The following is a 24,896-nucleotide window of genomic DNA, read 5'->3' on the forward strand; positions in this document are numbered from 1 at the left end:
CAAACCCACCAGAACTACTCTAACAGAGATTGAAGTTTTAAGGGGATGAATATCTTCATCTCATCGGAAAATGAATGAAAGCTGAACCATGTCTGTAGCGGACGTTGAAGGAAGTGTGGTATCAGATTAATTTGACTTCCTTTCACTGGCAAAGTCTCTAATCTGATGGATTTACAGGTCATAACTCCAAAATGGTAATAAACCACCTGCTGTGTTTTGTTTGTTTGTTTGTTTGTTGTTTTTTTTTACTAGCCCTGCGATAGGGCAGCGTAAACCAGGCATGTGCAGAGATACAGAAGAATACTCTGCTGTGAATAACAATTAGTGTTTGATATAGTTTCCTCTTTACAAAACTACATCTACACCTCCTCTCTTGTTGAAAAATCTAGAATCTACTGTATGAAAATGCAAATATCTTTAATTTTAAACTTTTATTTACTGGATACAAGATGTGTCCTGTATCACTAAAGGACCATTTTCATTGTACAGAGGGGTCTGACACCTCAACTTTACTTTTCACATCTTGCATAGATAGATCTGCACTTTTTAAACTTTACATAATCAGACAAATCTTCCATATAATCATGGTTGGATCCAAAGTTGTACAAAAGTCCCTAGCGTTTCTGGTTTGGATCCCAGCAGACGGTGGAGTTCTGCCAAGGCAGCAGAGGTTGTATCCGATTTCCGTCTGTACTTGACCTTAATAATCCTCCCAGAGCAGCAATCAAGTTCACATTGTCGTGACGTCAGCGCTTCCCTGCATTACATCAGAGGGGATTACACAAGGCGTCATTGGTGAGAGAAACACTGAGTTATCTGTCAGCTGAGGGAAATTCCCACAGCTGAGTGTCCAAACTGTCTCTACAAAAGGAGTTTAATCTGAGCTGTGCAGCCACAGATGACTTCTGATTCTGGATAGCTGTGATCTCAGGGGAAATGACAGTGGTCTTTTTCCATCTCTCTCATTCTCGCTTCCTCCCTGTCTCTCTCTTTCTCTCTCTCTCTCTGAGGATTGTCTTTGTTCAGGCTTTAAATACCAGTAAGCAGGATTATTGCAGCCACATTCAGGTCATAATGCCCCATTTTTCACCCAGAAAACTCTCTCTCTCTCTCTCTCTCTCTCACACACCATACATTTTTTGTGGGCCTTTCTAGAGTTCTGCCACTCTGATTATGAATTTCAACTAAACTCAATCTTGTACCTCAAGGGGGTGAACTTCCATTTTAATTTGAAGAGATACATTTTTAAGGTTAAGCTTAAATTCTATCCTTATAAATAATCCTGTTGAGTTTTGCTCAAACTGTTGTTTTTATGGCATTTTCCACCTTCACTTAATGCACTGCACGGCCAAAAGTATATGGACGCCTAAATAGTCTGAGGACACTTGAACATTATGTCCACGAGGCCACTAATATGCTGCTACAATAGCCTCCATTCTTCTAGGACGGCTCTCTACAAGATTTTGGAACCTGGCTGTGGGGATTTTATCCCGTTCAGCCGCAGGAGTGTTGAGGTCAGACCACTGAGGTGCTGTGATGTTGGGCGATGAGGCCTGGCTCACAGTCAGATTCATCCCAACGGTGTTGCATGGCGATGAGGTCAGTCGTTCTCCTCCACACCAGACGTCTTTATGGACCTCACAGAGGGCCTTCACAAAACTTCATAAAACTTTTTCCCACAAAGTTAGAAACAAACGTCTGTCTACAATATTGTTGTTTGCTGTAACATTAAGATATCCCATAATAACGAGAGACCTCTCCTTTATATGGTGTACGACATGAGAGGAAGAGAGAGTAATGAAATGACATAAGTCTCTAGATTGCGGGTTTATACATGCAAGACCACTAAACCACCAGGACGCCCCTGATTTTCAACTTTAGTCTGAACTATCGGATTTCTACGATGTCTCAGAACGTGCTTCACATCAGACATCCAGCCTCTGGTTTTACATATATACACGTTAACATTTTACACCTGTGTACTCACTGGACTAAACACAGTATCACAGTTTATCTACACTGACACAGCACTGGTCTGTTGCCATATTGTTGGTCTGTAACTAAAGCTGCTCTGTCTGGTCCATGTCACTCTGTGGTGGAATCACAATGAGCAAGCAGCCAGCTGTGAGTAAGCATCTGATCCATGCATGAGAATATCAAACCAGAAGAAGAAGATGGTGAAGAGGAAGTTAATGAAAACTGATGAATAATATCCAGGAGTCAACTATTCTGGGGAACAAACCCATGAAAAGCCTCGTTTTTTTATCTCTTACAGAAGTGGCATGAATATTTTAGGAAGTAATTTTTGTATTGTTCATGCAATTTGTTTAATATACATTTAGAAAAAACAAATCATGTTTTGCTTGACATTATTCATTATTCTAAGTTGAACAAAATTTGAGATGTGAAACAAACAGAATTTACAGCCATCTTAAGTTTCAGTATCAATAGATCTTTGTTGGAGCAGAGTTATTGATTTGTCTGTATACGCAGTAGAGGCTAAATGACATATAAATGGAGTTATACCTGTGGTTGACAGCTCAAAGTATCATATGTTTGAATAGACATTTCCAGATCTACAGCTACTTAATAATTTTGTGAAAATGTTTGTCAACCCTTTGTTGAATTTTAAACTAATGACAGGTAACAGGTTGATAATAAGTTGGGAGGAGATCAAAAATATTTAAGACCCCCAAAATCAGTAACTATGGTCTGTCATTCTGTTAAAGTGGTGTGGTGGTTTTGTGTAGTGCTCTGTTAGTGGGCCATGTCCCTGTTTGACTCTGTTGTGAAACACCTGGTTTTGTTTTAACCACTGAGGTGAACAGAAGGAAACCGTGGGACATTAAAAGCTTCAGGTGCACTGACGACACAGTGCTGCCCCCTGGAGTAAACTACAATCACTTCCCTCTTGACACACACATCCACAAACCCTCCACATACGAACACATGTACACACACATGCATCCACACACACACACACACACACACACACGTCCCCTCAGTCATTATGTGAAACGACTGTGTGTCATTTGTTATGTAACAGGGATCAACCAGCCAGCCAGTCAATCAGTTAGTGAATTATGTCTCAGCTATATTTCGTGGAAAGATGATCTTCCATGCATATCCTTTCAACTAATTTCATTGGATTTGCAGATCGCGTCTCTTGTAGCTGTTGCTTTAGTCCTCTATCTGGGCAGGCTCCTGCGTTTCTATAAGCTCTGTGTTAATCCAGAGTCTGACGGGTTATTCTACAGTCAGAGGCAGTGGGATTGGTTTGTTTCTCTTTGTGGTTTCTGTGAGGGGTTTCTCTGCTCGCTGAGATGATTGTTGTTCAAACACACTGCTGTATTCTACTTTGGGTGCCTGATCCGTGTTATTATGAACATACACATATTGTAGCCCAGACAAGCTTATTTACACTCTACAATACAATACCTACAGCATGGAAGACCTACTTTAGAGGCTTGGATAAAGGAAAGCCTTCAAAACCTGATGAGAGACATGGTTAAATGAGTATACATAAAATCCCATAAAAAGAAAAAGACCCATGAAAAACAAAAAGCAACATTACATTCTTCCAACTTTCCAACCAGTACTATAGCTTATTCCTCTCAGCTATTACAGACACTCATTTGCCTCATTTGGGTGACATTAAAAGGTCACTTGTATTCTGAGACCATCCCACAGACAACAACATCCTGCTGCCATAAATACTCACTACTGCACGAAATGTGTATTAATCTGCAGCTGAAAATAGTCCCTGACAGGTGCACTGCCTACTCTGTTTGAGTAACACATGCTAATATCTTTTCATTGATCTTTTCGTGGAATTCGTTAACAGTAAGAAAAATATAGAAGCCATATTTTCAAGGTCACGTACAATATCATCGAACGTGACTCATTGTTTTGTGCCTGTGCTTTGTACTTTACATTTGAATTTAAGTTTCACTTCTTTTTCCACTATTGCCACTTCTTGTCTTGTCTGCCTGAAAGGTCCCAACAGAGTCCTATATGTCGCAGCTGTCCTGGCAAGACTCACCTCTTTACACTGAAAACATGCAGCCAGAGAAACTTCCGTCACAGCCGGAGCCGCCCCGCCCCGCCCCGGGTCAACAGCCTCTTCAGATCAAGGACCTCTGGGAGCAGTACTCAGACCCAGCTACAGGTAGATTCTACTACGTCAACACCATCACCAAGGAGAGGTCCTGGAAACCCCCTCGCAGGGCTCGTGGACACACTAGCAACATGGTACAACACTGTTTGTTTCTCCTCTTAAGTCCATGTTTTTTTCTTTCATTGAAATTGCCTTAAATTTGAAAAGGTGGGTGTTTTCAGAGCTGGGGGAAGGATTCTTTTCTCAAAGGACAGGATAGAAAAGGGTCAGGGTGTGGAATAAAAGAGGATGCTCATTTATATGCTCAAATAGTTTGATTGTGTCAGCACTAAAAGGGACCTTTTCGCCAAAAATACTTCATAAGACCTAAAGGAAAGCAACCTGGTTTGCATATTTTCTCTCGAGTTAGATATGAGGTGATGCAGAGGAGGCTGCACACACAGCGATCACAGGACAGGTTTCCACAGCCGGAGGCTCAAGTCTGGTGCACGTGGGGAGACTCACATATGAGTCTGAGTGACAGTTACTGTACATATCCTCACTTTGGCATAGGGTCACATTGTACTTAACGCTTAGAGAGATGCTGAATAATTTCAAAGTAATCAAAGAAGGCCACTGATAGGGAGAGACAGCTTTAAAGGAACATTTCAACATTTTAGGAAATACGCTTTTTCCTTTTTTCTCGCTGAAAGTTACATTAGAAGATTGACACACAGGAGAAAGTTAGCTTAGCTTAGCATAAAGACAGAGGGAAACAGCAAGCCTATCTCTGTCACAAGCTAATGAAAGTCACCTGCCAAACCTCATTAATTAACTAGGTATATCTCATTTATTTAATTTGTAGAAAAACATATAATTATAATAAGTATTTCCGGAATTATGAGAGCATCTGATGAAAGCTATGGAAAGTAGACAAAATAACTCTGAACTCATTATGTTCATTGTTTGACAGTATGGTGTGTTTAAAGATATAGCTGTTGGTGTTTCTGCATTTACAGTATATTGCTAGAAAATGATGACTTTACCTGATGTTCAACAGGCCAGTCCAGTACAACCTCAGACATTACCCAGGGAAACCAGCCATCTGTCACTACCACTTTCTGAAGCTGGCAACGGAACTATGCACAGGGTAAGGCTGCTGTTGGTAGAGGTGGTGAAAGCCATGTGATGTAACAATTAAACTCTGAACTCGTTTATCAATAGTTACAGGATATCTGAGGTTTTTGAATAATGCAAACCTGGATGAGATTTTCCTTGACTACAGTGACAGAATGAGAGCCACAGAATAATGACATGTGACTTAATTGGGAAACTGTTGCTCTGCTGTTGTTGTTGTCTCCACCCTCCAGTGTAACCAAGCACTAACAGCAGCAGGTACACACCTGAGAAAACTGTCTTTATCTTCAGCTTCATGTTTATGCTGTCAGGTATTTTGAGTTCATCAAATTAAGTTGTATGAAATGGTACCAATGGATTAATTACAGTAGAAATCGACAAGAGAGGTTGAAGGGAAAGGAAATTAAATGTTCACACCTATATATACACTCACACGTTTTACAGCTTGTTTCAAGAGCTCATTAGTATTCTAATTATTGTAATTTATCTTTTAATCTTGTCATATTGTCACAAGAAGTTTGAACTCATTGTTGAACAGATTTCTGAGCCAAGTCAGTGATTATGTCATTTTTTTAAGATCATTCATGCCAAGAGGCATTTATGTCCTGAACGTAGTGCTCTGCTCTGTTATGTAAAGAATTATTCAAAGTATTAAATAATAATTCTTATGTAATATATTTTAAGTTCAACCAGCTGTGCCTTGGCTTCTGTAAACACAGACAGAACAAACCACAGTGGCACAAAAAACATCCGCACCCCCTGCCCATCTCTTGACATATAAATATGTTGTCAGTCTCTGTCGTCCAGAATGCACAGAGCGTCCAGACCAGCACTGTGCACCACATTAAAGCAGAGAGAAATGCTGAGCGGGGCCAAATTAAAACGGGGATTACTTCTTTCTAGTTGCCACATCGTTTACTGACCGACTCACCTTTTTTATTTATTTATTAACTGCCCCCTGACGCACACTTCCTCTCAAATGGTGTTTTTGTTGGGCTAATCCCTGAGGGGAATAACAAGGTAATGCCTCTTGATCTGATGCAGATGAGCAGAAGCCATTAAGGCTACACAGGGGGAGACAGAGGACTCTTTTAAACCCAGAACCCAGAACATTATAAAACACTGCTAAATTTAAACCACTCACTGAAACCCCTCCCTCCCTGACCTCACAGCTGCTGTCATTGTCTTCAACTTCCACTGTATCAATTGTTTAACCATCATTTGTAAACTTGATACTACAGGAGTGTTGACAGGCTGCGAGTGGGAAAGTACATCCGTTGTTTCAGACGAGGTTTTTTGAAATTTATGCAACAGGCGTCTCTGACTGAAACTGACCCGTCCACTGATTCAGTGACGACATCTACGCGGCAAAGTGACACAAGCTGCATGATCCAGATTGTTAGGGATAAGCATTTTGCATCTCAAGGTTGCATTGCCTCAATGTTGCGTCAGTGTTTCAAATTTAATGTTGCTCATCAAAAAAATACCCTCATGATCAAAGCAGTGATACCCCACCAAGTCAGTTTGAGATGCATTCTGTTGACCTACATGTGTCAGACCTTATTCTGTAGAACACTTATTACCAAACAGGAACTTAACCAGTGATATATAATGCATACTGCACGCCACATGAGTTTACGACCCAGGTGTTAAAACCAGAAATGACCCATATCATTTGTTAGCACGCGATATTCTCTATTACATTTCATTTTTGAAAATTATTTTAACCCTTCTCTGTGAGCGTATACATTTAAGAGGGATATTTGTACTTTTTACTCATTAACTCATTCTGTATATTTGACACGAGAGCAGCAACAGAGTGAGACAAAGACCTTTTGATAACTCTGATTGTCGTTGGTTCAAGTGTTAGGATTCGCTGCTTTTCTCTGTTTCATATCGTAAATTGAATGTCTTTGGTTCTTGAACTGTTGGTTGGATTTGAGGACATCACTGAGGACTCCGGAAAATCGTGATGGACACTTTTCACATGATGATGTGATGTTTTACAGACCTAAAAACTAATCCATTGATCAAGAAAATAATCTACAAATAAATCCAGAATGAAACTTGTTAGCTGAAGCCCTGTTTCACAGATATTTTTATCAGATAAAAGTGGATATTGTTACAATGATTATTCCATACATCAGTGTTCCTGGAATCGTCAGTGTTTAGGCTCTGCCTGGTTTTTACCCTTTGAATTGCAGCTTGCATTTGCACCACTAATTCTTGCATCTATCTTTTCTTTACTTTCAACCATCTATTTTAACGTCTCTGCTTCTTTGCTCACTAGTTTGCAGATTTTCAATTGCAGCTCTGTGTGTTCAGGTGTGAAAACTGACTCAGGCTGGTGGAGGTGTCTCTTGTAGCTTGTACCCAGTAAATACACTACACTTCAAAGATCAGAGTCCCAACAATTTATAATCATATGTGTGTATTTATTTTCCTCCTAAACACAAATATATATATGTATTATAGTATAGTGGAAACATAAACTGGTTAAAGTGAGCTCCTCCATCTTAATCATATCAATGCTGCCTAAAAAGATTCTGCTCACAGAAAGTTTGAAAGCTAAACATTTACTAGAAAGAACATTGTGATAAAGCAACTTCTATCACAAATAAAGCATCTAAATATGTCTCCTCCCGCTGCCTTAGCTCACACATCTTGCTTGGTGAATGTGGGTGTGTTAGCAAAGTTCTAGTGTGATTATTCAGTTGAGCACACACCTTCCTGGTTGAGCCGCTGTGCATGAGAGTGATTGTACCAGCTGATAAAACTAGCTTCCCTCTCTAATGGGGAAGTAGACGCAGGCTGAGACAAGAGGGAGAGATGAATGGTTTTCACACTGACATTCTGAAGAAAAAGCGCTATGACATGAAACAGCAGAGAGTAGAGGACGTAAACTCGACAGATAACAAGCACTAACCTGGTCTGGATCGTATAACTGGTGATAAAAGATAATGAGTACCTATGCTGTAAGTTCATTTTAGTTTTCTAAACAATATCTTTTGTGTAATTGTGTCGTCGTTTGCATTCCTGCTAAATGGAACTGAATATGATTCATGACTGTCATGCTAATATGGTTCACTTGTAGTTTTTCATTGTCATTCTCACAAAAGGCAGATATGACTGTACTTCTGTGGATGGGTTGATGTGTGGCCCAGTTCAGTAACTTAAAAAGCAGCATGCTTGACTCAAACAGCTACTATCCAATGAGTGTTTCAGTCTTACTGATCAACGGCAGCAACTGCCTGTCATTATCTTCAGTTAAATATGGACACACAAGTGTGTGTGTGTGTGTGTGTGTGTGTGTGTGTCTGTCTACCTTTGTGCTGTGGTGGTGAATCAAAGAGCATTTTAGCTGGCAGGATGTAAGGGGAGCAGGGGAGTAGTTTCAGTGTTGGTGTGAGTGTTAGCCTGGGCTTCGCTGCTCAACTTAACTGAGAAAATTTGTCAGCATCCTGTTTTTCACTTGGGTGTGAAATTTACCCAAATTGCTGCCATTCTAGCTTATTGTTTCACAAATAGTGATAAGTCTAGTTTCCCCCAAAACTGACAGAAAAGCCAGAAAGCTGGAACATTCTTTGATTTTTCTGCAGGTCAGTTATACAGAAATGGAGCAGACTTGTGTTTTAAATTTGAATTGAAGTTGTAATTATTCTGTTTTTCCTGCGTTTGTCTTCCTGCATCTACCTTCTTTCTTTGCTGTGTCTCTGTCTCTCTAGCTTTCACCTGATTTCCTCTTTGGGAGCCACCAGAGGAAAACTGACAGTGGCTGGCAGATGAAACAGGTGACACTCTTTTCTACCTGCTGCACTCTTTCATCACCAGAGGGCATCTAACGCATTTCACCTTGACGTTCACCTTGTGAAAAACACCAGTCAAAGACTAAAACAAAAGATAACACCCTTTACCAGGTTTACATACTCTTCCTAAACGCAGTGCATTTGGTTAACAAAGCGAGATACCAGAGAACTCTGCAGGGTTAGTTTGCCACCACAACTTTGTCACTGCAGAAGATAAAATCCTGCTTCACGTTACGCTTGCATACAGTATCTACCACCGGATTCATTAATCTGTTATCTGTTATTACATTTAGGTGACAACTCTTCCCTTGTTATTGTTGTTTGCATCACTGACTGTGACCGTAATCCAAAGTGTTTTGTCAGCGCTTAAAGGGCTTTTGATGGAGGGTGTTTTCCTCATGAAAATCAATGAACTTGAGTCGTTAGATTTGCAAAAACTGCATCTCCACTGTATTACTGTAGAATACATTAAAGTACTGCCAGCTATGCTCTTTAGATTCTCAAAGATCAGCATTTATGCATATTAAGGTGGTGAAATAGCAACTCATGGTGTAAAAAGAAAGGCTGTTATCCAAGCAGTTCTTACTGCAACATGTTGCATCACAGTGGGGTGTGGGTGCGCTTGGTTTAAAGCCCTTTTAAAGGCCTCCTCTTAGCAAAGGAGCAGATTTGGCTCTTAGTGCTAATCCGCCTTGCATGAAGAGATGGCAAACATTAGGAGGGATATTTAGTCTGATTGTTGAAACTGGGTTACAAGGATTGGGAAAGGTACTTAATTATGGCTGTTGCTGCAAAAGTTGAAGTTGTGTGAATATGTGCATCTCTGTGCGACCATGCACACTTGTATATATGGATGTGCATTGGATTGCGCACAAAAGTATTTCACACATAAAGTTACAGATGCACATGCATCAGTGTGTCTCAGTCTGTCTCTCAGCTTCGTTTGTCTCCGTCTGCTAATGTGCAAAGTTCTCATGCTAGGCACTTGTGCGTGTGGTCATTACTGTTTCTCAGAGAGTTCCTATTTGCAATTCATACAAGTAATTTAAGTTAGAATGCAGCATCGTTGTTTCTCCTTAAAGAGAAATTGTTTAAAATACTTGCAGGTTTCCTGATGGCTATCACTGAATGAGAACCTCTGAGAGAACCGAGAGCAGATGTAGATAAGAAAACCTGTTGAAATACTGACACCTGAGGCAGTGTGTTACCCTGTTGACCAGAGTAAATGAAGTGAATTTAAATAAATGTGTGAATGTTTTGCAAGCCTGACTATGGCACTTATTTCCTCCTGAACACAAACTAAACTTATTGTTTTAAACCTCTCAGTAACTCTGCTGCTGTCTGTCAGAGAAACCAAGGAATTACGCAGCATTAAAGTCATGAAGAAATATCTGCACCTCAGCAAAACATGATAATGAGAAAAAGAGAGCAAAGGTTTTCAGGTCATGTGTAACGTGAAACAAAAAGTTAAAAGAGCAGATGGGAACAAGAACAGCAAAGAAGATAAAGTACAGTACTTTTAGTGCTGTCAGTACTTACAGTATAACACTGACTTAACACACAGTGATTAGTAGTTTTTCATAGTGCAGATTATAAACCAAGACTGTGGTGCAGATTGAAGATGTAATATCTTGCTTGTTAGCTCATATAGGAAATGAAATGAAGACATTAGGGGAGAAGCTGCATGTTGAATTTCAGAAAAGGCCCTGACCTTTCTGCTGCTTGTTTGTATTTGTTAATGTTTAGGAATTAATGCTGATTGTGCTGTTGCACTCTGGTTGCTCGAGGCAAGAGCGTCAACTAAATACTGAAATATACAGAAAATATACTATAAAGAAAAAGCTAAAGAAGAAAACAAATGTAATTAGCTCTCAGGCTTTGAACACAATCTATAGATGTAAAAATATCATGGCAGTGTGTTGGATTTACTGCTCAGTCTTCACACAATAAATCAGTGATTGCCCTCTTCCTTGTTTGTCTGTCCCACCTCTGACCACTGACCCAATCATGCGACGCTGACCTTTAACCCCTGTGAAGAGCATGCAGCGTGCAGCCTCGTCTGACACCATTAGCACGATGACGTTCAGCAATGCAGATGCTCAGTGCCATAACTCTGCTCCCCTGCATGATGCCAAGCAGCAGCTCAGCCACTCTCAATCTATGATCCTGCCTGAGAATGGCAAGGTACTCACCCACAGAGCACATACACACCAGCTCATAAACTGTGAGGAAACACAGCAGATAAACATGAACAGAGGGAAACACTTCACTGGTACACACACACAGCTGATGATGTCCACTTCCTGTCTTTCAGCTGGTGCAGCAGTGCAGAGATTACTCCTGTAATGTGACCAACATCGTCGTGGAGCCTCCGTCTTCAGAGAGCTCTCCAGACAGCGATGGCTGCACACCGGTGAGACCACACTGCCTTTAATTTATAAATTCATGTACCTGTACGTATATTTTACATGAATTGACTATATCAGAGAGATAGATGTGGATTTTTAACTTATAACTCCATATTTAGTATTAATTCTGTTCTCCTGCACCTTAAACGGGGCCATACCGCAGTGGGGGATTTTAGAGCAGCTCCCCTCCTGCTATTTTTTGAATGATGCAACAGTCAAGTTAAATGTGTTCGCTCAGGATGCTGTATGTTACACAAAGGAAAAGCCCTGTGCTGTACTGTACTGTTAACACTAAACTTGTCCTCATATATTCTTATTACTGGGTGATAATATTAGTGTGAATATTGGTTAGAATGCAGCAGATTTTAATGCCCTTTAAACCTTGTCGTTGTGCTCTCAGGAGCTGGAGAAAGCTGGTCTCTTGAACAAGACAAAAATTGCGGAAGGAGGCCGGAAACTGAGGTGAGGCTGCTCCCATTAAAGACAGAAAAAAAAAGTTGAATTAGATTGCACCTGTTTTTATGAATATAGTGAATGTAGGCATGTGTGATTTGTTGGGCTGAGGAACACACACGTGTTTGTTGGGTTGCAGGAAAAACTGGAGTCCATCCTGGGTCGTGTTGGTCGGGAACAGTCTGGTTTTCTTCAAAGATCCTAAATCACAGACCCCTTCCAGCTGGGTAAGAGCTCAGACAGAGCCTGTGTTTAATGGTTTTAGTCATATTAATGTAGTGTACAAACAAGTTTTGCTCGTGTATACTCTTTAAAATAACTGGGTGGAAAATTATTGCATGAAGTTTGTAATTTCTTGGTTGCAAAATCCTCAGCGAACACTTAGTGTGAGTCACTTCACAAGTGCAGATCTTACTTTTTCTGCAGGATGGGTGTCTCAATTAATAATTAGAAAATAGCAGCTTACCCAAGTCAGCTGATTCTCGTCTGTTGCCCAAAGACCGGAAGCTTTTGACACAACTGATCACACAGCTGGATATTTCTGATCACTGTGCTATATCTGCTTTTCACTTTCTCCTCATGGGTCCCAGCAGTGAGATGACACACATCAGCTCTTCTGTTCACAAACCAGGTCATACAGACTTGCTGCCAGTGTTGTGTGTGTGTGAAAGTTGGGGTCAAGAAGTTGTGGCCTACAAATTGAGTGCAGCAAACACCCAAACTGAATGTTGAGAAAATGTCACAAACTGTTGTTTTGTGTGTGTTTGCTTGTTAATTGAAAACAGAAACCAGGAAACAGTCGCCCTGAGAGCAGCGTGGATTTAAGAGGAGCACAGCTGCACTGGGCCAACGAGCTGTCCAGCAAGAAGAATGTCTTCAAGGTGAGAAAACTTTGAGAAGCACATGATCTCAAAATGCCCTTGTGATACATACGTGAGTGAAGTGTCCTTATCAGTGAGGGAAGTGAGAGTGGGGAGCTTTCTTTCACCCGGCCTCCTGCCAGCTGACCTTCAGGCAAGAAGAGGAAGCTGTAAAAAGTAGTTTACTCCTGAAATAAGGCAGATTTTAAGAGTTTGTAGAATCAGGAAATGTTATAGCAGCGTGAAGAAATCTATACTGAAAATCCTCAGTGGGGAGGTTCGTCATACATTGACATGGTTTGTAAATGTGTGTTTCAGCTGAGGACGGTGACAGGCAACGAGTTCCTGCTGCAATCAGAGACGGACTCTCTGATCAAAGAGTGGTACAACACCATTCAGAACGTCATCGACAGACTGGTGAGACCCACAAACACGTGCACCATGCACAGAGTTGTACTTTCAATTTACTACTTCTGTCTTAGTGGCTGAAATGGTTATGGTTTCCCCTTTGGATCAAAATAGTGTCAAACCCGCAGTATGTAAAGTTCATGCTCTCTACTACCTTTTACTGACTGTTATCCACCACAATCTTACATACAGAGCTTCCTCCAATCATTATCTTTGTGTTTTCATCTTTGTAGTTTCTTTTAGAAACAGTTTAGTTTCTACACACGTCTTTGTTCTATTTAATGTTATTTATGCCAAATCTAAACCACATTTATATAATTGGTAGATTTATTTTAGAATTCTTATTTTAGAATAAAAGGATGATGAAAAAACTATTTGAATAACTGAATATGTCTCTGTTAGAGCACTGAGAAGCCAGTTTGAATAAATAGTTTGAATAAATGTGTTGATATATGTAAGGAAATAAACACAGTCTCACTCCTCCTGTCCTCCAGGACCGTGAAAACCCGTTAGACAACGTCCTTCTGTACTCTCTGAGGAGAGCGGGCAGCGTGGAGATGCTGGACCACAGTGGAGATGAAGATGAGAGGAGAACGTCACGTAAGTCATCACCTCATGATGCCTCTCATCGCTCCTCTCTGACTTCCCTCCTTCATGCGATCGTCACACGAAACCATCCCTGCCCACCACTCCACTTTACTTGCAGCCTCTCACTCCATCGTCATCACTGCTTTCTTCTTCAAACTTCCACACAGGCCTCTTACATCCCTCCATCCTCTCCTCCATCCTCTCCTCCATTCAGCCCACGTACATTTTCACACGGCCCCCGTGGCAGATAATCCCAGCCAGTCAGTCCTGTCTCACCTCCGCCGTCGCCCGGCCCTCCCGCTCTTCATCCTCACCACCATCCCCTCTCATCTGCTCTCCTGCCCCGCACTGACCTCCTCCTCCTCCTCTTCCTCCTTCCTCCTCCACCTCCTCCTCCTTTCCTCCCTCTGCAGTCCCTCGCTCGACGTCCAACCTGGAGAACACAGAGAGGAAGAGAGTAAAGACCCGGCTGAAGAAGCTGATCCTAAAGAGACCTCCTCTGCAGACCCTGCAGGAGAAAGGGCTCATTAAAGGTAAGACTTCTTTTTGAAGTTTTAGACTATTTGAATGTCTGTGTATCCAGCGTACAGCGCCGTGGTGAACGATACAGATACATGCTCTCTTTTGCTCAGTCATTAACATCACAGCTAAAACTATCGACCGTTGACTTTTATTGTGAAGTTGAAGATATTTCCCCATTTAGCTGGTTACCGTCACAGTTGTGAGAGGAGACTGAAATCTGTGTTTATCCTGTGCTGATGCCACATCTTCTATTGAATGTGAATCACTATCTTCCTTGTCTGTTTAGTAAGAGCTTCTCTAAAATGACAAAGGTTTTCACACAGCCTGTCTGCCGATTACAGCACTGTTATGACATCTTTTGCACATCTTTCAGAATAACGAAAACAATCCCTGGAATGTTTGTGTCTTTTGTTTTTCCATATGGGTCAGAGGATTGTTCCATGTTTGAAGCAAAATAAATTTTAATTGTGTCATCATTTACAAAAGGTGACAAAGAAAAGGTAACGCCTGAATAAATGAGGAGAGAAACACACAGTGAATGCAAGTCAGGAGAAGTCACTGTAGTGTAAAAATGAGTGTGAATCACATGTGGGTTGACTGATAAGTTTGTGGCCTGAGGAAGAAGGCGCTGTGTTAAACAGTTCTCATTACATGTGTGTGCAGTTCAACTCTTACGCAGAAAGAAACCTTTTGAGATATTTCTGTTTCGGGTAATTGAAAATTGCAAGTCAGCACTGTCTGAGAAGATGGACGACATGCGGTCACCCATCGTATTCGGCTTGTTTGGCACCATCAGACTAAGACAGATGAAGATAGTGACTTGCAATTTTCAATTACCCGAAACACTTAGCACGCTAACTTATCAGTCACCCCTTGTGTGCTGTGGCCTTCACAGTTAACACATCTTAACCCAGGTGAACAATGTGGAGATGCAGTAGCTATAGTAGATGGTACAAGTAGGGGAATATGGAAGAATGATGCTCATCCCTGCAGTAGAGCTTAAGATTTGTAGAATCCATGTGAGAATGAGCACTGAAGCTGCTCTGGAAGATCATGGTGAAACTAAATGACTAAATATGGATTCAAGTATTTTTTTTCCTGAAGATTTTTCACCCTCTTGCACGTGGACTCTTTTACAGCACTTTTCTTTCTTCCTCTGAAAAGCTTAAACATGTTCTATGGTGTTTTTGCCCACATTATTAGGTTAAAGTATTTCTGGAAGAGTGGTGACACAAATAGAGGAAGAAAGACGTGCGGCACAGGTTACTGGTCGGACTCATTTGCAGTTTGATGTTGCAGTTGACCTCTTGGCCACCAGGGCGCCCCAACATCTCATATGTTTACAAAGATAAACCAGTCACTTTGTTAGTTTGAACAGCTACATCTACATATTGTTTCCTGCAAGTCACTGGAACATAAGAGGAAGTTCAGATAAATCATGAAGCACCTGTAGATTTAGAATTAAAAAGATGATTCTACACAGACTTTTCCAGCTACTGTGAAAGTGGTTGAAAATAGAAACCAAAGCTTTCATAGTTGAATGTGGTTCAGTTAATTGCAGCGAGCTCATTCTTTCTTACAAAATAATGTGATCATACAGCAGTATCATGGTGCTGCACTCTGAGCTGAGGATTGCATATGATTTTTTACACCTTATAGAATATACAGTACATATGGGGTTTGTGTTGCATCATCAAGCGTGAGCCTACATCTCTGTTGGGAACAGAGTCAAACGTGGAGGTTTTCTCCCACAGCGAACCGTAAATTTATCAGTAGATTAACTTAAGATTGTAGCTCTTACATCATGTCTGTTATCTGAGGGGAAAAAAACACTTCTGAACAGACATAAAAAGTGTGTTTGTGTGTGTGTGTTTGTGTCCGTCTGTCATCGCTCCTCAGATCAGGTGTTTGGCTGTCGTCTGGAGATGCTCTGCGAGCGGGAGAAGAGCACCGTCCCTCGCTTCGTCAGGCTTTGTACTGAGGCTGTGGAGAGGAGAGGTACAGTCACTGCAGACAGCCGCGCTCCTGCTAAATATCATTCTCAACTTAAAGCGGACACATGAGAAAACAACCTCAGTCCTGTTTCGAGCACCAGTCACTTGACAGCAGTTTACAGAAAAATGTTTTTGATCGCCTCAAGGAAACGCACAAATTAAGAGAGGGGCTCGTGACAGCTGCCAGAAAGAGAGAGATGGAAATGAGAGAAAATGGAGTTGTTTGGGAACTGTGGAGAAACAGTACTGCAAATGAATATTAAATTCACACAAAAACATCTGTGTTTTGACCACGAGGGCTTTAAAAACCTGGTTTTGATGATTTAAATATTTCCAGGGAGCAGTTTCAGATTGAGACATTTACATTCAAGGCTGTGACAGGCTGAAAAACTTTTACGAGAAAGTGGCTAAACTGCATCCACAAAAATAGAAAGGGGAATTATTTTGATGGTTCTCGTTGCTACAGTGTGTAATTACTGTAGAAGAAAAGGAAGAGGGTAGAATCCTTTGTCTTCAGCGTAGCGTGTTAATTCAAATACATATTAACAGGCAGTATGTCTGAGATCCGTCCTGTGTTTCTCTTCTTTCCTGATGAAGACTTTTTTTGTGGTTTTGCTTTATCTGAAATAAGGGTTTAAGGAGAGAGGGTGCCTCATGTTAAACAGATAAAAGCTGCAGCTAACTGTTATTTTCATTATCAATTAATCTGCCAGTTTTTTACTTAATTAAGTCGTCATTTATAGTGTGTCAGAAAATAGTGAAAAATTTCCATTGCAGTTTTCCCAGAGCTGAAGTTGACCTTTCCTTATTTTGGGAGAACAACAGTCAAAAACCCAAAGATGTTAAACAAATTTGTGATTTAGTTCAAATTAACTAATCAACTAATAACATTCACATTCTGGTGCATGTTAAGCTGGAGTAAGGCTGTATGTTTTATTGTCAGTGGCTCTGTGTGACTGTGAAGCTGTGTATTTTAAACACAGAGCGACCTGATAGGATTTTAACAATCAATGTTATAAAGTTTCTGACATTGTACACCAGTGTGGAAAAAGCAGAAACATTCATCGAGCACAAAATGGTAAGAGGAAGTTTAAAAATATTCACGTGGGTAGGGGCCTTGTGATCATGCAAATTCAGACTTTTTTTAACGTCTGAAAGTGGCAGAATGTGCTTTTGCTTGGACACTTATACACCAATACAAATTCAAATCAGACAGAACTGTTTTATCTTAAGCTCATGGGGTCAGGTTTTGTGTAATATTCCAGTTGTGTTTTACCCCCAGCCTCCTGATGGCTCAGTAGATTCCTGGAGATCCGCTGGTCTGATGACTGTGTGTGTGTGTGTGTGTGTGTGTGTGTGTGGTATGTTGCAGGACTGGACACTGATGGCATCTACAGAGTGTCAGGAAACCTGGCAGTGATTCAGAAACTACGCTTCCTGGTGAACCACGGTGAGGACGAAGGGGGGGGGGAACTGAACAGCAGCTGATGATTAACGCTGATAAATTCTTATCTGATGATGAGACCGGGGAGGAAAATGTGAAGGGTGGAGAGAGGTGGGGGCAGGTGGAAGTTTAACGTTCCTGGCGTTGAGATGATTTTTATCTGATTCACCTTTTGCCATCTGATGCTGTTTGGTTCATTCTGATTACATGCAGTGATTGGTAGAGAAAATACCAGACATTTCACACACATGAACATCTTTGTTTTCAATGAAGTCTGTCATTGTCTCGTCCTCGCTGATGAAGTGGGCGGTGAGGAAAGCCGACTGAGTAACTGTTGGTTTTTGCAGAGCGAGCGGTGACTACTGACGGCCGTTACATGTTCCCAGTGGAGTTGGTACAAGGTAGATTCAGACGGACGAGGAGGACAGCCACTCTCTCGTGTTACCTACCCGGCCTGCTTGTTTTTGTGCGTTATGTGTTGCATAATGTGAGCACCTCAGTCAAAAACCACCCACCCACAGGCTGACACGCAGAGCCGAGCTGCAGCGCAGACGTTGCGCTGAACAGTTTTGGTGGTTGTGCTACCATTTGCTTAATGTATGTGTGTCCCTTAGGCTTTTCTGCTTTAAGTTTTCTGATGTAATAACACGCAGCAGGTTGTACAGCCAGCTCTCACACAGTCCATGGCTGCCATCAAGTGGACGAAACGGAGAATCAGCTGCTTGTGTGTTGTGACGTGCTCTAATCCCACAGCAGTAGCTCACTGACTAATGTTTCTCATCATAAAGCATCAGAGATTATACTTGTTTACACCAGCAATATTTATCTAATTGACACTGATGTCAAATTAAAGCTCTTGATTTTTTCTCCCTTTGGTTTTTATGATCCAATTTGAGGGGCATTGGTCAGGCCTGGATTTAAAAAAGTAGTGTGCTTTATGCTGTAAGTGTGTGCATGCTTGTGTGTAATTTAGAGTGTGTTTGTGCTTCTGTCGTCTCACAGAGCATCTCTATCTCCCTCCTGCAGCTACAAGCCTTCATGTTCCGCCTCAGCGCTGACGTGAATTCTCGCCGTGACTGTAACTCTGTAACTCTTTGTTTCTCTCTCCTTAAATTCTAACTCGTTGTCTCTCTTTTTCATATTGCCTCGCTTTTCGTTCACTTCCTCTGACCCTGTCTGTCTGAATTTCTCCCTGTCCCCCTCATCCTCACCTCCCTTACCCTCCCTCCATCCTCCCTGTCTCTCAGAGGAGAAGCTGAATTTGGACGAGAGTGAGTGGGAGGACATTCATGTCATCACGGGAGCTTTGAAACTTTTCTTTCGCGAGCTTCCCGAGCCTCTGGTGCCCTACGGCTTCTTCACAGACATCGTGGAGACAGTCAGTGAGTGACCCGTTTCAGACTTCAGGTTTCTTTGACACCCTCTCCCCTTAATGCAGTGTCTGGGCATCATCTCATCCCAGCTTACACTGTTTTATTAACTAAAACGCAAATAATCACTTTTATATTTGACATTATTATAAGACACAGTTTTCCAAGTCCAAATATTAACCAATATTCTTTGTCTTTTATTGACTGAGACAGTTTTTTTTTTTGGGGGGGGGGGGGGGGGGGGTTATATGTAGAAAAGTCCTGGGCTGAACTATGAAGATGTTACTATTGTCTGATCAGCATTTTAAATATCTAGGTCAGCAGGACATCCGCACAGGACCCCGTTTTAATCTCACCTTATTATTTTTCCGCTGACGTTGTTTAGTCACAACACTGCTGTGGTCGTTAGAGTCAAAACCAGGGCCATGTTGGTTAGGGAGTTCACTTCCTTTCACACTTTAAGCTACAGTGAAAGTCATTTTTTTTCTTACAGAACAAAGTATATTTACAGCACTTTTTTTTCCAACGTTAGAAAATGTTGCTCAACTCTCTCTTTCTATATGGACACCATAAAATAAAATGATGCCTCCCAAGATGAAAATTGTATGAATTCCAAGGCGAGAGAAGAATAATTACATACTGACGCAAATGGAATTTACTGAGCAGTGCTGAAGAATCAAGTGATGGCTTTACTGCACATCATCACGTTTCAGCTTCACTTCTTCACTCCCCCCCCCCCCCACACACACACACACACCCCAGCTCAAATGCAAATCAATTTTGACGCCGTTATTTGGAGGATAAGGCTGGCGTTGTTCTATATATATTTTTGTTGTCTTCAAATCGCATGAAAAGACCAAAACCAACAATACGTTAGTTTGTTTTCAAATACTTTACGACTTCCTTACCCTGTCTGTGGCACTCAGCCCAAAGCCTTCTCACTCCTACTGAAGACATAAATCTTAAAAAATGTGCCACAGATATAGTGTTAGTTTCCTTTTTTACACTCACTCACTAATTTCCTAAAAAAGCTAGGCTCTGTCGTTTTTAGAAAATGCTTCTCAGATGGAGTAAAAAGGGCTTTTTGGTGATAAATACATATTCTGTTTGCTAGTGAGTATTTCCGTGAGCAGGACGGTGTCTGTGGGATTAACTTGAAATAAAATTAAAATAAAAGTTCCCGGGTTCATTGTAATGAAGAAACGTGTCACTCAGCGCAGCAGCGTGGCTCAGTTCTGTTTTTTAATCATGTTCAAACAACAGTGTACAGTAGACTGAATCAGATCAGGCTTACAGACACTTCGTTGGCAGGATTAATTCCCGTATCACACTTTTGATCTTTTCATGGGATTTGTTGATACTGAGAAAAATATAGAATATCCACACTTTTCCTTTATCTACAGTAGTATGTGTTTATCAGTTAAGTTTCTCATGGTACACCAGTGTATCACAGTATCTTTTACTCATCCTAAAACAGCAGATAATGTAGCATTTCAAAATAAATCATTCAGTCAGAAAACTTGCATGTTAAGGGAAAAAAACTAAAAAAAATGTCAATGTATTCTGAGCATGAACACAGTTTCTTATCAATCCATGGGAGACAGTGTGAGCGAAGAAGTGATCAGCAGTTCAATGTTCATCAAACCACAGTGTTGATAGTGATAGATAATTGCAAGCAGCTGCATCAAATTAGATAGTGGATGCTAATAAAGTGCAGTGTGATATCAGTTAATGGGTGTAAATCAGGTTTCGGGTGCTAATAAAAGTAGACGAAATATGATGCAAATTGACTGATCTGACGTGCCTGTTGCTCTGTGTTTGCAGAGATGTCGGACTACATGGACAAAGTGGACCGTTTGAAGTGTCTGGTGCTTAACATGCCTCCTCCGAACCACGACACGCTGCAGTTCATGTGCCGCCATCTCAAACGGTGAGAGGATGAAACGACGCGCGGTACATCTCTGCTGGGTTTTTTTTTTTTTTTTTTTTGGTCTGTCTTCATCTCTGCTTGTTTCCATTTAGTTCTGACAGTTTCAGCGCCGTTTCATAACGCTGAATATTCCCTCGGCGCGTTTTCGGCACGAGAGAGTGAACCAGATGCCCTTGTAGGAAGAATGAAATCTCCCGCTTGTAACTTTTCTTTTTAAATCTGACCACAAGATGGAGTAGTTCCCTTGTTGTTCTCAGTAATTTTCTGTCAGGGATTCTTTGGCCACGGCTCTCAAAGCATGCCAGCGCTGTACCAGGATCACACTGTTGTTAAGTTTGGGTCCCTGTGAAGATGAAAAGGCTGGAGGAAGATGAATGGTGTACAATGTTCTGCGAGCCAGTTCCTTTTACAGTACATAAAATGTGTGTTTTTTACCGCCTATGGTTTTTCCTTCCACTCCAGGGGTGAGTGATCGTGTTCTGAGGCTGATGTTTGTGCCAGGGTGTGGTGGGCCCCATGAATTTGTCAACTCTGTGTCTTTCTCTCATTTTCTCTCCGCTGTCATTCCTTTCCCCCCTCGTTCTGTTTCTCATTTATTATCTCCCTGCCCAATCACCTCTGTCGCCTCCTCCCTCGCTGGCTTCCTACCTTTGTTTCCTTACTTCCTCCTCCGTCCTCTTCCTTCTCTTTTCACTCTCCCCTTCCTCTTCCTCCCTTCTTCCTCCTCTTTCCATCCCTCTCTCTCCTTTTTCTCCGTCCTGCTCCTCCTCCCCCTCCCTCTGCCCCCCCCTCCTCCCGCTCTCCTCCTTGCCTCGAAGGTCCCATGGGAGCCTTGTGGTTCGTCTGCTGGAAGGCATACCAACACCACCGCCGCCACCACTGGAACCTCTCTCTTTTCTCTCTCCTCGCCCTCTCCCTCGCTCGCTCCGTTTTTTTTCTCTTCCCTCTCTTCTCTCTCTCTCTCTCTCTCCCTTTTTTCCTCCTCTCTTTTTAATGTGGAAGTTTTGAGCAATTGCTGGCTGCTTCTGTGGCTTGGTGGGAATGGCATTTTTAGAAGAATGCCTCATGCTGTGGCTTTAACCCATTCCTGAGTCCCCCCTGATCACACACACACACACACACACACTCAAAGACACCAACGTAGGTGGATACAGGCGGTGGACACTTGTGTGCAAATATCCATGTTGTAAAATACAGATACACGGGCATGAACATGCAAAAACAAGATGGACAAATGCAGATTCTTTAAGTTGCTGTCCTGGGTTTGTTAGGATTATAAAGATGTCACATGTTCACCACAAGAATGAAGCGGTGTGGCCAGATAACAGTCATCTATATCCCTGAAATCCCAAACATGAACCTAAACAAGACCAAGAGTCTGCAGCCATGTTAGCAGCTCTGTGAGCCTGTCCTCTGCTTTGAGCTGGATGCTAAAATCAGCATGCTAACATGCTCTTATTAAGAAGGTTTACCGCCTCAGTTTAGTGTATTAGCATGCTAACATGTGCTAATTAGCGATAAACACAAAGCATAGCTGAGAATATCATTTGTTTTCTATGTGTGTGACCATTGACTCATTGGAGTCTTTAAATTCTGACCTGATGATGGTGCCAGCTGAAAAGATCACCAGACGTACATTACAACTCACTCTGAGCAGGGACATGAATGTCTCAACCAAATTTTATGGCCGTCCATTGAATCGCTGTTGAGATATTTCGCTCAAAAACCACAAATGTCAACCTCATGGTGGCTCTTGAAGAAGTTTCAGGGGAACACCAGTCATTAGGATTCATCATCTGAAGACCATTAATGTCTACCAAATTTCAAGACAATCCATCCAGTAGTTGCTGAGATATTTCACTCTGGACCAAAGTGGTAGACTGACTGACACTGCCATCCCTACAGCCATGTGGCTAAAATTAAAGCTTCCTTTATTCGGACCATTTCTGTTATTTTTGTTGACATTTTCGGTGTTATTAAAAACTGTATGTTCCCCTCTCTCGTTCCCTGCAGAGTGTTGGAACATACAGACATCAACAGAATGACCACACAGAACATCGGCATCGTGTTTGGGCCGACACTGATGCGCCCGGAGCGGGACAACGGCAACATGGCGGTGAATATGGTTTACCAGAACCAGGCGGTGGAGCTCATCCTCAGCGAGTTTGACCACATCTTTGGAACGAGAGGCCCCTCTTGATCTTTTCGGACAGGGTGGGGGGTGATGGGTTCAAAAGGCTCCTCCAGATCAGACGAAAGCACAAGTAGTGCAGCGTTTGTCCTCTTTGCCTGTTGACTCATATGGTGTAAAATGGATTTCACATCAAAAGATAATTACGGGGTAAAAAGAACCAGGACAGAAAGCTGCTAATCATGACATCTGGCCTCCATATAAAGCCATGTTAAAACAATAATAGTAAAACAAGCCAATTTTAGCTGCAGTACTTGTGCCTTTGACTGCAAATGTGGAGCCCAGCCCCGGTGTTCTTTACTGCTCGAACAGACGCCTCCTTGTCACTTTTCTTTCATGTTTCAGACTCGATCAGGATAAATAAAAAGCCATAAAAGTGATAGATCTCCTCCAGCCTGTTCAGCTAGCTTTGTATTAATCAGTTATTTATCAAGGAATGTGAGGAAGGACGCGTTGGAAACGTAGCACTGAAGCAAAACTTAGCAGAACCATCTCACTGTGAAAACGCATGCACCAGCACCTCTTGCAGGAAGGATGGACAGATCCCACCTGCAGTGTTACTGTAGGTATACTGTACAATTATGCAAACAAGCAGGAAGCAGGCTGCGCATGTAAATGTACCCACATCACCACTGAAGTTATACAGTGTGTATAGATGAAAGGGTTTCCAGGCTCATTTCAGAGAAGTCTTCAAAGATAAAAGCATAATTTGCAGTGATGGGATGAATGTGCCAACAGGGCAGCAAATGTTCCTTTGTACCAAATAGTACTTTGTCATGTGTGTGGACCTTCAGAGTTTCCCTTACTGTACAAATTGGGACCTGTCTTCTATTTTTATTAGCAAACTCCTCAGATTAAGTTAAATATGATGAAGTTGTAAATATGTGAAATAGTGTGTTTGTCAACTTGTAGCACTTTGCATACGGTCTGTAACCTAAACATTATATATATTAGTCAAATTCAAACTGATACATTTGCTTTGAATGAGCAGATTGATGTTAGAATACCTGATTGTTAAACTCCCCTGCAATAAAAAGAACTAAACAACTGATTTGATCTGTTTTGTGATGTTTGGTTAGGACGTGTCACGTCAGGTTGTTTGTACCCAGCGATGGGGTTGCATGAGAGATAGTATAAGTGTGGGGAGGTATGTGGGCCTCTGAGACTCGGCCGGGTGGAGGCATCCCCTGTGATTGGTGCAAATGCTGCTTTTAATAACAGAACAAAAGAGGAACTGGAAATGCATATGTTTAAAAAATGTGGATTTTCCCCAGAACCTTCTCACTCTCTCACTCTGTGGCTTTGGTAATTTTATATTGACTGTGGGTTTGGCAAAAGACAAAAAAGAGCAGAAAAGAGGCACAAGGAGTGGGTGGGGGGGGGCTCATAGATTTTGCAAAGTTTTATTAGATGTATTTATTCATTTTTATGCTCGTATTATTTCAAGTCATGTGAGTGTGCGAGGAGGGACTAAAATGATGTATAGCTGATTAATGGAAAGTCGTGAACTTTTGATCAAGGTCGTTGACACAGAACTATTTTCAACTGCACTTGTTTATTTGATCCAAGTGCATGTGTGCACATGGTCATCACAGTTATCTAGTTTATACATTTATCCCTCAGTCATTAGTCTGAGTTTTTCTTGCCTTTTGACAGCTGAGTGTCCCGGAGCCTCCTCATATCAGAGTG

General features: G+C 41.6%; 1 protein-coding gene across 10 annotated transcripts in view; it reads left to right on the top strand.

Annotated features, from left to right (window-relative positions):
* Positions 1-24,258, top strand: part of arhgap9 (Rho GTPase activating protein 9) — a 40,838-nt gene extending 16,580 nt beyond the window's left edge. For 5 of the 10 annotated variants that reach the window (XM_018678916.2, XM_018678911.2, XM_018678915.2 and 2 more), the window contains 17 exons: positions 3,997-4,251; positions 5,157-5,246; positions 8,959-9,024; positions 11,077-11,223; positions 11,354-11,452; positions 11,848-11,909; positions 12,040-12,127; positions 12,686-12,781; positions 13,079-13,177; positions 13,663-13,768; positions 14,170-14,289; positions 16,178-16,276; positions 17,645-17,722; positions 18,064-18,117; positions 18,964-19,098; positions 20,911-21,016; positions 23,030-24,258. In XM_018678916.2, coding sequence (XP_018534432.1) covers positions 3,997-4,251; positions 5,157-5,246; positions 8,959-9,024; positions 11,077-11,223; positions 11,354-11,452; positions 11,848-11,909; positions 12,040-12,127; positions 12,686-12,781; positions 13,079-13,177; positions 13,663-13,768; positions 14,170-14,289; positions 16,178-16,276; positions 17,645-17,722; positions 18,064-18,117; positions 18,964-19,098; positions 20,911-21,016; positions 23,030-23,216 — 1,887 coding nt within the window. In that variant the 3' untranslated portion in view covers positions 23,217-24,258. The remainder of the gene's footprint in view (positions 1-3,996; positions 4,252-5,156; positions 5,247-8,958; positions 9,025-11,076; positions 11,224-11,353; positions 11,453-11,847; positions 11,910-12,039; positions 12,128-12,685; positions 12,782-13,078; positions 13,178-13,662; positions 13,769-14,169; positions 14,290-16,177; positions 16,277-17,644; positions 17,723-18,063; positions 18,118-18,963; positions 19,099-20,910; positions 21,017-23,029) is intronic. The other 5 variants (XM_018678917.2, XM_051074280.1, XM_018678918.2 and 2 more) reach the window with 5 other exon arrangements.
* Positions 24,259-24,896: the final 638 nt, after the last annotated feature.

The sequence above is a fragment of the Lates calcarifer genome, linkage group LG12 (genome assembly GCF_001640805.2).
Source record: "Lates calcarifer isolate ASB-BC8 linkage group LG12, TLL_Latcal_v3, whole genome shotgun sequence".
Classification (NCBI taxonomy): Eukaryota; Metazoa; Chordata; class Actinopteri; family Centropomidae; genus Lates; species Lates calcarifer.